The sequence below is a fragment of the Myotis lucifugus genome, unplaced genomic scaffold (assembly GCF_000147115.1).
Source record: "Myotis lucifugus unplaced genomic scaffold, Myoluc2.0 scaffold_104, whole genome shotgun sequence".
NCBI classification, from domain to species: Eukaryota; Metazoa; Chordata; class Mammalia; order Chiroptera; family Vespertilionidae; genus Myotis; species Myotis lucifugus.
In genome coordinates, this window is record NW_005871152.1 from 1,929,271 (window position 1) to 1,942,884 (window position 13,614).

Here is a 13,614-nt window from a genome sequence, read left to right on the forward strand (position 1 = left end):
CTTCCAAGCAGGGGGTAAAAAAAAACCCCAAAAACACTAGTTGTCAAATGAAATAACTAATTCCTTTCAGAAAAGGACATCTTCGTGAAACATTTTAGCAGTCAATCTTGGGCAGGAATTCTGATTTCTAGCAGTTGGTCCATTCCCATGAGCTCACCCATTCACACTGGCCCCGTCCATAGATGCCACTGGTCGGTAGTGCCTCTGAGCTGCTCAACTGGATCAATCCTGATCCAACATGCAGCAATGCAAACAATGGATTTAAGGGAGTACTAGGGTGTCTTGGGGGATTTCCACCTCCCCCTGGGCATTTTGTGCAGAATCCAAGGATCCCCCACCTTGGCTCCCTGCCTTTGCAGGGTATGACGAGGTTCAGTGGAGTGTGCTTATCAGCTTTGCTGCAGGATATACGCTCTCACTTCACCCTGTGAAGCCTCCTTGACAAGCACAATTATATTGTCCATCATCCGCTGGGAGCTCTTTGAATAACTTCCCACATATTAAAAACCGGTTCCCACCCACATACCCTCTCCAACTTGCTCCTTCCCATCTTCCTTCTCTCTCTGCAAATGTATCCATTGTTTTATGCCCAGGTTTTAGATTACTCTAGCTATAATTGTTTGTAACAGCGCTGATAATTTGCTGGTGGCTCTGAAAATAGACAGCTTCAGCTCCTGCCATTGCAAACTTCTAATTTAGCAATACTGGCTGAACCCTTTACCCTTCTGTGAGTACACCTTGCAGTTACATCATTCTCACCCTCACATGTGTTCATGTCGCCTGAAATGCTCATTCTGTTTGTCTCTTTTCCACTTCAGTACTCCTGACAGCTCCTATCTTTCTTTCATGATTCAATTCAGTTCTTCTCTTCTCTGGGAAAATTCCCTTGGCCACCCCTCTCCAAAAATCAACTATATACATGTTTGTCTCCTGAGAAATGAGAGCCATTTGAGGATCGAAGAGTGACCCATCCTTCTTTGCATCCCCAATATCTGCGTGCGACAAAGTTCTGTGAATCTTTATTGAATGGATGAATGAATGAATCAATACAATGATCATACTAAGTTAAAATCACGCAGGAAACATTTTGAATATTATTGTTAGGTAGCAGTACAGCATAGAAGTTCTGTGCATCAACAGAGATGGAGTTTTGAGCACTTAGTTGATGAATTAATTTACTTACACTTAACTATCCCGGGCCTACCAAAGTTGAAAGAATTTATACCCAGATGAACTATCTTTGTGAAATCACAGGAGGTGGTCTCACTCAGCAATGAGGCCAGCTTTGTGGGTATATAGAACGCCTTGCTTAGAAAGGCCCCTTATTTGGTTCATTGCTCTGCTGTGGCTGTGTTGAACTCTTTAACATTTTTCAAACTTTTTCCGTTGCATGGGACCTCAAAGCGTGTCGCCGATCCTACCCAGCAGAGCTGGTGCCAGCCCATCTGGCAAGTCGCCAGGAGTTTTATGGTATAGTCAGGATCTCCCCCTGGCTCTGTGACTGGTGCTGCCTTCTGTCTTTTTTTTTTCTTTTGACCATTTAAAGACTCAAGGGACTGTGGAGCCCAGAGTTGGTATTTTGCCCATGGGAAAGTGCCAGGGTTAGTCATCACCCAGTGAAAAACTTTTAAAAGGCACTTAAAACAGAAATGGAGAGTCTATTTAAAAGTCATTTCTAACTTGAGAAGTAATTGCAATTCCATGGACCTCCTCATGGCAACTTTCCGTTTTATTTCATAGCATCTGCAGGCATATTTTAAAGATAGAAACGAGCAGTCACTTTGAGTTCTTCCACTGTAATAGGATTTTACTTGCCTCCCACAGACAATGAAAGGAGAATTTTAGGCTAGCCTAAAAATTCTATGGCTTAATTTTAGTGTTAAAAAACTGTTCAAAAAGTGTATCCCTTGAGATAACTTTATAATAAGACTTTTAACAAAAATGATTTTCTAAGTAAAGCTAGTGTCTTTCTGAGCACAAACTAAAATGAGGAATGTAAATACCCAGAAAAAGGACTCTTACACAAAATGTAAGTATCTTTTTCTACAACCATTCCAGTTGGTATGTGTGGTGAGCATTAAATTAGCCTAGAAATACCTTGAAATTTATACTTCTCTTCAAAAGTGATACTAAAGAGTTATTTTCCCTGTATGTGATTTTTGTACTAGTTATTTTACTTATTACAAACACGATCTGTGTCCATGGTATAAAACCTGGAAGGACAAGCAAAAAGGAAAAACAAGTCAGTTCTAAGCACTGTTGCCATTTTGATAAGAAGGTACTTCTGCCTTTTTTTACTTTACAAAAAGTGGCTTGTAAACTAGATATTATTTTGTAACCTGCCTTTCTCACTGGCTTGCAACATACAGGGGTGGACAAAAGTAGGTTTATACTTGTTTGTAATAAATAAAATAATACTTACTTAATAATAATACAAGAGTAAACTTCCACCTACTCACAACTGTCAACCTCCTTTTGCCTTCCCTTTATTTCAGTGTCCTTATAGGTCCTTTTACACTTTCATATGATGAGGTATGTATAGTGTTCCTGTGATATGTATGTATTAGATTTTATTGAACCAGTCCTCATTCTTGGAAAATTGGGTAGTTTCCAGTTTTTTTCATAAATGCAGACATCTATTTAGCAATAGCTTATGATATAGCTGTGAAGGTTTTTATGTACATTTTTAATACGAAATATTCCTGGTTTCTCTGTGTTGCACCCTTTTGAATTTCTTCATTTCTGTAACCATGCATTTGCAGTGGTTGTGCATGCGCAGCATGCGTATCACCTCCATTCATTGCATTGGCATGCTGGTACACCTGCTTCGGTCCCCTGGTTGTTTCTTCTGCAGTTCAGCGTGCTTTGCTTTCTTACTGTGTGCAAGGCTCTGAGCTCAGTACAGGGCACAAAGACAATAAGACACAGTCCCTCTGCCCAAAAGGTACCTTAATCAAGTAGGAGAGAAGACATAGCTAATGATCATGCAAAAATAATGTAAAGGGACCAAAGAAAAGGAAGTAACTGAGGAATTAAGGGAACTGTGCCAGAGGAGACCCTGCAAATATGTAGGGTTTTGACAAAGGAAGGAGAGGAAGCGAACCTTCTGCGAAGAAGGAAGAGCGCGGGCCAAGGCCTCAGGAGTGAATGTGGATGATGTCTTCAGGAGCCCATGGAGTACTCGGTACATGATGAAAGTGGAGCAGAAAGTGACCCTGAAAGAGTGGGCTGGGACCAGGCTCAGAGGCCTGAAAGCCATTCTCAGAAGTTTTTACTTGTGACTGTAAGAAGTGGGAAGTCAGGAACCATCTTGAGCAGCTGAGCAAGACTGGATCCAGTTTTAGGACTTCACTCTGGTTAAGATTGGCCAGGAGAGGGTAGAGTCTGAAGTAGCTTGTAGTCAGGAGTCTTGCAGCAGTCTAGGTGAAAGGGGACGGGAGCCTTACCTGGCTGTGGAACCTGCCTCAAGACAGGAGGTAGATTCAGAATCAGACGGGAGGGGGGAGCTGGGAAGACATGCAGGAAGCTATTAATTTAAGTAATCCCTTGTCACATTGCTGAGCTACTAGAGCTAGGGATGATGTCTTTGGCCTCCACTTCCCCTCAACGCAGTGCCTCATCCTTATTAAATGGAAGGGTCATAGACAGTGTCTCCTGGGAGGAAGATAGAACGCTTGCACTTCTCAAAAGTAACTACTGTCTTTTAAGGAAAAGGCCGTAGCAAAGGAATGCAATGACATATTCAAGAACCAAAGCTTTGTTTATCATTTTTCTTCTAAAGATAATCCTTATAGTTTAAATAAGAGCATGCCTTAATCACCATGCCTGGGTCATAAAAGCTATGAAATCTAAATAGACTTGTGAGATTCTAAGCGCTTATAAATAGGCATTAATGAAGGCAGGAGAAAACGTTGGTTCAAAAACAAGTTATTAGGTTGCCTGGGGCATGGGATCAGGGGACTGGCTGCAATGGGACATGAAGAACTTTCAGGATTAAAATGTTCTATATCTCAAGAGGGATGTGGATTCATGGGGGTAGGCGTGTCAGAATTCATGAGCTGCACACCTAAAACATGTTCATGTTATTCTATGTAAATTATGACTCCTCAATGCAGTTCACATAAAAATGATTAGAACCAAAATTTAAGGTGTTACTGGAGTCAGCTTATTGCTATTGTTTCAAATTATTTCTTTCCCAGATATATAGAGGGTGTCGTCAAAAAAGAATACACTTTGTCTGTAGATTCTATTACATATTGAGAATGAAATGTATTTTAATAAACCCTACCTTTATCATTAGTCCAAGTGTGCATACACCCTGTATTCCATATATATTTGAACCCTTTTCTAAAGTCCAGTTTATAGCAATTTTGTATGACCCACATTTTGTGTGTGCTGCACACAAGCCAGATCCTGGGCAGTCACAGGAGGGTATGGCAATGAGTGCCACGGACAGGGCCCTGCCCTGACAGAGTCAAAGTAAGACCTCAACCTCAACGTAAGCTCTTGTTGGGTTTCTTAATTCAGGGAGCTTGATCTTTGGAGGAGGGGAGAAAACATTTTTTAAAGATCAAGTTGAAAAAAATCTCAGTGCACTTGCTGTGTTGCCCACTCCTGCCATTTGGTTTTGGTGCTGACTTTCACACCTTTAAAATCTCAAACGTAAAGCGGAGTTATTCTGACACTGGATTAGATCTTTGGGGATGATCCTCGCCGCGGGTGTTATTTCTCACTGGGGTGTAAGAGCCTTGCTGTGAGCTGTATGTGTGAACTCTGAACATTTTAACTGAATGGTTTGAATCTGCTGTGTTGAGGTTTCTTTCTATTCATAAAATCCAATAGTTCATCATGATCAAGGGGTCTGTGGACTTTTTCTTTGCCAATAGGGCCCGCTTTTGCCCAGGTCTAGCAACTTAATGGGTGGCTGGGGGAGAAGGGTAGTCCTTTGGAAATAAAAACCAGTGTCATTAGTTAAACTTGGGAATGAATCAGAGTGCTGGAAGATCCTCTTAGACCACAGCTGACCTCGGTTCTGTCATTTTAAAAATGAAGAGAACTGAGACCCAGTGAAGTGAAGCGACTCGTCCAGGTTAACTTGCGTAGTTTCGGCAGATCATGGGCTATCTAGCAGCAAGGTCTCCTGTCTTCCAGGACTGGACCAATTGACAGTCCCATGTCCAAAACACCCATCTTCCCATTTGGCCAAGTTGAGAGGAACTTCACCTCCATTTAGAAATCTTTCAAGGGAAGGAATGTACATGCCCTTGACAATCCACCCCAGGATTTCACAGCCTTCCCTACTGGGAATTTTTATGTGCTATTTTTGTCCTCCAACCTCACTCTACAGAATGCCACTACCTATTACTTCCTTTGAGCAAATAGGGATTTTAATCATTCTTCTTTTGCTTGATGTTAATCCTCTGAAGGCCTGCTCCATTTGCCACAGCTAACGTGCAGAAACTTCACTTGCAATGAAAGTCATACTTCTCTTGGTAGCCTGGCATTTCAGCATTTTAAGAAGCTAAGTAGCTCTGTCCTCATTAAATTAGGCTCAAATTGGAGAACAGAATTACATACTTAAAAACACAGACACAAAATGATGGATTAATGTTATACCTCATGGTAACACATCGTGACATGTGGTAAGAGCATTGGGCCAATTAGCGAGCGAGTCCTCTGCTCGGGTTCATCTTTTCTGCTGGGTATGTAGCAAAGGGATGGTGATTTGAAGGATGGCATTTATCAAACGCCCTTGGATAGGAAGTTTCTGCTTTAGTGACATGACCTGCATTCATTTAGCAATGACAGCACCCCATTGCCTGGAAACACAGCCCAGAAAGTGCTACACCAAAAGTACAGCCTCCGAATTGGCATTTCCACATCTGACTTTATTTCTAGAAACCATTAAAAGCCATCACAATTGTGTCTCAATTGGAGTTAATATGTTTCAAAAATAATATATACTGCTCTTTTCTTGTGAGCCACAAAATCATAAGTGATGCCATTTAGCAGGTTCGTTGGTTTGGGATCCCCCCACTCCTTCCACCTTTTGTGGTCTTGCTTCCATATCGGTCTGATTGGTAACAGAAAGGAGAGGTAACCAATAAATCTTCCAGTTCCTCTTGGTGTGGATGCCCAAGATACTGTCAAAAGCAAAATGTATGGGGAGGTGGGGGGGGGGCGGGGAGGAGTTTAGGTCAGCAACTTGGGGGGAGGGGATGGTTTTTCTGCGTGGTAAAGCAGAAAAATCCTGTCACTGAGTTTAAATGAACAGGATCTGCCCGGAGGGGAGCCATGGTCTTTGTGTGGCTGATTAATGTCAGCCTTGTAAGCACAGTGCCCCAGCAATAGGGCTGGCCGGCTGAGCAGACACGGGAGAACGCAGCATCTCCTGCTTGGGGATCTGAGCAGAGTCCTGTGCCTCTGAATGGGGCTGGACGAGAAAGCTGAAGACCGGGAACATGGGAGATATTTTTGATATTTCAGCTCCCTGTCCCAGGGAAGGGGACACAGGCACCTTCCCTTTAGGCCTTGCGTATGTTAAATCCAGCCCCTGTCTCTCCCAACTCAGCTGCTCCCAGCACAGGCAATCCAAAAGGACCTGCTTCCTAAATGATCTTCAGGCCTGAAGAGGAAGTATGTCCAAGAGCAGAACTTACATCCTTAAAGGGATTGAGCAGGGAGCACTGGGAAAATAGGACGTTGGCCCTGGTGCTTACCTAAAAATGCTAGTGGCGCCAGGCAAATCCATCAGCCTTGGCTGATGCATCAGTGGAGTGCGTTTTATAGTTGTCAGTAAATGCTCAGAGGAACGCCCCTGCATGAATCTCCTGCCCCATCTTATTGTTGGGAAAACCGGTCTTCCATGAGTTGGGGGTGGAAGTCAAATCCACAGGGAATGTGTGTGATTTAAAAACCTGAAAACTATTTGATGTATTTATGTCCATTGCTCATATGTTTCCATAAATTCACTCTTGTGACTTTGAGGGGTGTCCTGTGACCATCCAACTAGTCAAGGCAGCTTCTGGGGCAGGCGACCTGCTCTGACACCCAGGCAGTGTTACTGTGTTTCAGGTGCAAGCTTGCTCACCTGCACAACCCTCTGTGCATTTACCCTAGGGCCTAGGAATTGATGGTGAAAAATTAAATCTTCCAGACACTCTAAAAATAGCCCCAAACCATCCCGAAAACCTCTGCTCTGGGGCCTGATTTCTAGCGGCAGCAAGGGACGTGGAAAGCCTTTTTTTTTTTTTTTAAATGTCACCACCAATAAAAGCAGAGGTTGTGTTTATGTATTATACGGTGGTTGTTTTGAGAAATAAATTAAAGTAAATGATGAAACTTTAGAAAAAATGGACTCTCTGGAATGGAACCAAGAACAAGCTCTTAGTGTTGACCTTTTGGTTAAAGCCACATAATGCAATTTATGTCATCCCCTCTAGATATATTATTTTATTGGTTTGCTGGGAATTTTGGCTTAAGGGAAATTGTACAGTGGAGGAGTTACTGCCAAATGTCCGTCCCCATGGTGAGGTGTTACCATAGAAAACAACACAGGCTTAGGCCCTCTAAGTGCTTCTATGCTGCAGGTCCGTGATTCACAAAAGACACTTTCAGATGTTGTCATAACGGAAGTCGTGACTGCTGACTGTCCTCATTAAGAGTACTTAGGATCCAAGTGGTGCTTTTTCAGCCTACACAGCTTTTAAAATTTTATTCTTATAAATCTTAACGACTGGTGAATTTGAGGTTTATAAACCTTGTTGCAGTGCTGAGATCCTCGGATGAAAACAGTTAAACTGGTTTTCAGAACCAGAAGTCAACCCAGTCATCAGTCACTAACTTGCTGGTTGTTGATGGGTATTTCCTGGTTGATATGCTTCAGCTTTCGTATATATTAAGATAAAATTGTATTCTGGCAACTAAGTACATTGCTTTAAATTATAGAGCTGGAGGTCACCCTCTGACTAGATCTCCCCCCTTCTTTGATGGGGTGCCCCAGGCTCACTGGCCATTAGGTTTCTTTTACATTCCCTTATGACCTCATCCATTCTCCTGGCTCAGCGGGCCATCTGAATGCTGAGGACCCTCCAATTTATAGCGCCAGCTTGAACCTGTCTGATCTCCAGCCCCCTGCACTAACTTCCTACTTGAATCTCTACTTAAATATACTAGTAAAATGCCCATCCCAAATTTAATTTGTCCAATATGCGGTTCCTGGTCCATCCAAATCCTCATCCTCTTTCATCCTCTCCATCTCGACTGATGGTAACTCCCTCTTTTCACTTGCTCAGGCCAAAACCTAAGAGTCACCCTGGAATCTTCTTTTTTCTGCCGCATCCCATAGCTTGCCAGTGCCACAGTCAGAAAACAGTCATATCTCACTGTTAAGGGAGAAGGGGGTGCCTCGTCTTCCCCTGTTGCTCATGGGTGTGGGCTTCTGGGGGTACCGCTGGAATAAGCATTGCCAGGGGCCCCACAGGAGAACGCTATATAGTAGAAAGCTTTATTTCTGTGGAATTACACCCCTGGGTTTCCAAAGTCCCAGTTTCCCTTAGTCTAGTCATAGAAGAATGTAGCTGGGGTTTCAGCAGAGCTAAAATCAGAGCCAGTGTCCTGAGTTTCCTTTCCATCTCTGTAGAGTCCAATTGTTGCCTCAGGCTAGCCTAGCTTGTGTTTCCCGCTGCAGCCCATTAGTCTGCTATGTGGGGGTCCTCGTGGCTGAGGGCCACAGGGGCCAATGCAAGAGAGTGGGAGCAAAAGAGCCCCACAAGCCAAGAGTCCAGCGCAAAAATCGAAGGAATTTCTTAGGCGAATATGTATTCCCAAATGTCCACACCCTTGCAGTGGCCACGCCCATTGTGACCAATCATCTCTGTCCCCAGGTGTGATTGACAGGAAAGTACCTTCCCTATGTCACCCCTCCTTTACTGGGCATGTGTCTATCTTCCCTTTATTGGATCCTTCCCCCATTGTTTTGCTGGGAACATGCTTCTAGTGTCTGGTCTTCCCTTTCTTCCTTTCCTGTTATGAATAACTAATTACAACAGTATCTTCACCACCTACATGTTCAGAGTAGATCTGGAACCAGACCCCTTCTCACTTCTCATCCCTTTCACCACCACCTTGTTCAAGCTGCCATAGCGCATACCTGTATTCCTGCGGGAGCCTCCAGCTGCTTCCTCTCTTACCGGCTCTTCATTCATGAGTGATCCTGTTAAAATCTAAGTCACATCACATGACTCCCCCAGCCCTCCAATGGCTTCCCACCTGACCACCCCACCCACAGGATCTGCCCCCTGATCTCATCTTCATTTCTCTCTTCTTGGCTCCAGTCACACTGTCTTCTCTGCAGGGCTCCACAAGCACCCAGATGGGCTTCCCCCTCAGGACCCTCACACTGCCTGTTCCTCTGCCTGGAGTGTTCTTCTGCAGACAGCTGCACTGCTCACTCCCTCCTCTCCTAGGGGGTTTTTACTCAAATGTCAAGGCCTTCCCTGACCACCGTATTTTAAATCACCACCCTTCCCTCCGTCTCCCAAATACTCTCTCCCCCCAGCACTGCTATGCCCCCTTATGGCTTTATTTTTCTCCCTTTTTACTCCCAAACATGCCATTTATTTTTATTCTTTGTTGCCAATCTCTTATTTACTCCCACTAGGATGTAAAAATTTCCACAGCAAATGTTTGGCTTTTGCCCATTTCTAGAATCGCTGACATCTAGAATAAATAGTGCCTGGTAGATTCTAGGTAAACATTTATTGAAGTGATTAATTCATTAATTTTGTATTTCTCTTTCTGTGGCACTAGCATAAACAGTGCCTGATAGGCTCTGGGAAAACATTTGTTGAAGTGATTAATTAATTTATTAGTACTTCTCTTTCTGTGCCACATCTTTTCACACATGTATTTATTGGCATCTTAGATATTCTCCTTCAATATCTGAGGAATATCCAACTATTTCTGATATTTGTTGCCAATATTTATTTCTTTACTATTTAATTTACTTCATATATATTTACAAACTGAAGTTGACATCTTTGTAGGAGCAAATCTGTGGGTTTTGATTCCATAGTTGCTGTTTTTCTTGGTGTGGTCCTTTGGAGTCAGCACAGCCACAAGATTCTCGAGTTCATCATCAGGCTGCATTTCCTTGCGCTCACGCTCTTGCGTCTCCCGCAGGCATCAATCGGAAGGTCGTGTACTCCCTGGCAGACTCGGCCGATGGGTTCTTCTCCATTGACGAGTCTTCCGGCATCATCATCCTGGAGCAGCCGCTGGACCGAGAGCAGCAGCCCTCCTACAACATCAGCGTGCAGGCCACCGACCAGAGCCCCGGGCGGGCCCTGTCCTCTCTCGCCACCGTCACCATCACCGTCCTGGACATCAACGACAACCCCCCTGTGTTTGAAAGGAGGGACTACCTGGTGACAGTGCCTGAAGACACCTCCCCTGGCACCCAAGTCCTTACCGTTTTCGCCACCAGCAAAGATATCGGCACAAATGCTGAGATTACGTATCTCATTCGGTCTGGGAATGAACAAGGGAAATTTAGGATCAACCCAAGGACAGGTGGGTAAACAGCAGCCCATTTAGAATTCAAGGTTTCATTCTGTCCTGCTTCCACTCCCACCCCCTAACCACTTTTCTTGGTGGGCTCTTTCTCCTGCCACTTCCCTGGCAGCAGAAATAAGACTTCACACAGCAGGGCAAGCTGGCAGATCCCAGAGTGCCCTCTGGCACCCTGCTTCTAAGGATGCCCTCCTCAGTTGGAAGCCCCTGCTGTGAGCTCACTTGGCAAATACTAGACCCCCAGGCTGTCTCCAGGATTTCCCAGGAAGGTTGGGAGCAGTGATGTGCTTCCTAGCTGGGGAGAGGAAGTATTTTTTGCACAGCAAGCACGGGGTTTGTTTATTCCTCTCTCTTTGCTGTTTGTTTCTTGGTTCTGTAACTTGGATCATGAGTTTTGGAAGTGCTCCTGGAGATGAGCATCTGCTCACCACCATCCACACTCAGGCTGCCTCTCTGGTACCTGCCAAGGCAGACATTGATAAGTGACCTGCAGGTCCTCCCAGCCGCACCCGTGTTAGCTGGAACTGGGACCGTATCTGAACCCTGTCACTGCTCCTGGTCACAACATAGTCATTTCTCACCACACGCTTTTGAAACCCTGGGGATGATGTGGCATCATCTAGGGCAGCGGTCGCCAACCTTTCGGACCTCACAGACCACCAGTGGTCTGTGGACCGGTTGGCGACTGCTGATCTAGGGAAAAGGTGCCCAGGAAGAAACAAGAGAAACCCCTAGGGCTTTTGCATCAGAGAGTTAAAACTATTAGGGGTAATTTGGGTAAATAAAGGTGGTAATTTAGAATATAAGCTTAGATGTTTTTGGAAGAGTAAATATATTCATCCTTGTATTTTCATACAGTGTGTGTATTAATATTTTCAAAGTAGTCCCATTTTGCAAATAAGAAAGGTGTTACACTTCCCAGCCACTGGACATAATTCCCTCATTACTCAAGGAATATGCACTTGTTGAGCAAGTTAGCAAAGGAAGTCCATTTGGGTAGTCCAGTAAATATAAACTAGAAACTATGATAATTAGCAACACTCACTAACATAGCAGATGCACTAGATTCCTATTACATCATTAGTTATTTCTCATGTTTTCCATATAAGGAAAAACAGAGCTTCAAAGAGGTTAAATAATTTCCCAGGGTCCACCGTAAGTAGAGGATCCAGGATTTGAACTCAGATCTTCCTGACTTTGGAATACCTGCTTAACATCTAAATTACACTGCTATGCTATGGAGGGTGCAAAAAAATGGAGGAGATAGAGTCCCTGACCTTGAGTATAGGGAGATGGAAATATTGACGGAAGAATTACCTTAGCGGCTTCTCCCAGCAGTAACTCTGTTTATTAAGGTCATTACCTCCAATTAAAAGGTATGGGGCTTTTCCTCATTTAAATATGTATTAGTCTTAGCTGGTCTAACTATGATATTCTATATGGACACCGTGGGGAAATGGGTAAGTACTGTTTACATTTTGCACTGGATAACGAGACCTGAAGTGCTAAGGGTGATGACTGCTAAGAAAACTTAATTATGGAGAGAAAAAGGCTCCTGTCATTGGTATGACTTCTGTTTCTCGCCTTAAGTGAAGGGCAGCCTTCGCTCCTAGAGAAGTTGGATGTGACATACTCACCTTGGTCCTGCTGGTTGCTTTTCAGGTGGGAAAAGGGGTCAGTGCCCCTGAGAGCTGCTCTGCAGGTAGTACAATGACCAGTAACCAATGGCAGAATGAAGGCAGGACGGGGTTGCCTCACCACAAAGGGCTGGGCTGGGAGGGAAAGAGCTCTCATGGAACTTCCCCCAGGGGAGGCACCCAGCAATCTGCTTTCACCCGTTCAATTTGCTTAATTTAAATACATCTGTAACAGGGTCATGACCTCTATCCTGTAGTTGTGGACCCTGAGCTCACACTATTTGGCCACTGATTTCTAGGTATTTCCCTTTCCACTGTGTCACGATCCCTTGGCGTTTCTGAGATCCTTGCCCTCTTTGTGCCATCCTAGTTTTAGATAAGCACAGAAAGCTGAAGGCCCGGAACATTGGAGCTATTTTTAATGAGATTTCAGCTTTCTGGAAGTATTTACTTGCTGACGAGGGATGGGATCATACACTCACACCCACACATCTCGGCTCATTCTTGGTCAGCCCGGGTCCACGTGAGGAGTCATTGGGAGACATTTATCAGGGGTGTGGTTCTTGTCCCTTCTGCTTACTTGCATGAGGGCGACTAATGCCAGAGGCTTTCCGGCTGCTTGAGAAAAGCACTATTGCAGAAACACGCAGAGACTTGACGCCTTCAGCGTTGTGTCTGATGGGTCACTCTGTTTTCACTGACAGCATTCATCAGACTCCAGGTGCTTTCAGAAGGGCATTCAATAAACAAATTCCTGAATGGCTAATATTCTTGGCTGGAGATGATGTTATAAATACTTCAATTATTGTGGAACTGCTTACCACTGTTTTTTCCTAATCAAGTCTAAAGCTTCCCATTTCTCTTCAAAGGGGGTATTTTAGTCTCTGAAGTCCTGGACTATGAATTATGCAAAAAGTTTTACCTGGTGGTGGAAGCTAAAGATGGGGGCACCCCGGCTCTCAGCGCCGTGGCCACCGTCAACATCAACCTCACCGATGTGAATGACAATCCTCCCACGTTCAGCCAAGATGTCTACAGCGCGGTCATAAGTGAAGATGCCTTGGTTGGGGACTCTGTCATTTTGGTAGGTGCCAGTGGGAGGTCCAGATGTCTGGGGCTAATAATCCTCAATGGAGTGAAAAAGTGAGCCAAGTCTGTCTTGGGTTCTCTTCCCACATTCCTTTCAGTGTCCTTTTAACCCCAAGAACCCTAGTGAGGCACCAGTCTTCCAACTGTTCCTTCTCCAGGGTGTCTATTAGAAAGGGTTTGAAAAATGCATTTCTATCAAGGTGTAAGTGACTGATAATCACTGTCCTCCCAGGAATGTGTATTTTTTGAGAAAATAAGATACACCATGGAATGAAGTTGTAATAATAATAATGGCTCCTACTACTAGAGACTTTAG

General features: G+C 44.2%; 1 protein-coding gene across 1 annotated transcript in view; it reads left to right on the forward strand.

The window, feature by feature from the left end:
• The window catches only part of FAT3 (FAT atypical cadherin 3), a 501,079-nt gene that overhangs the window by 435,390 nt on the left and 52,075 nt on the right, over positions 1-13,614 (forward strand). The window contains exons 13-14 of the mRNA XM_006092757.3: positions 10,183-10,572; positions 13,079-13,293. Coding sequence (XP_006092819.1) covers positions 10,183-10,572; positions 13,079-13,293 — 605 coding nt within the window. The remainder of the gene's footprint in view (positions 1-10,182; positions 10,573-13,078; positions 13,294-13,614) is intronic.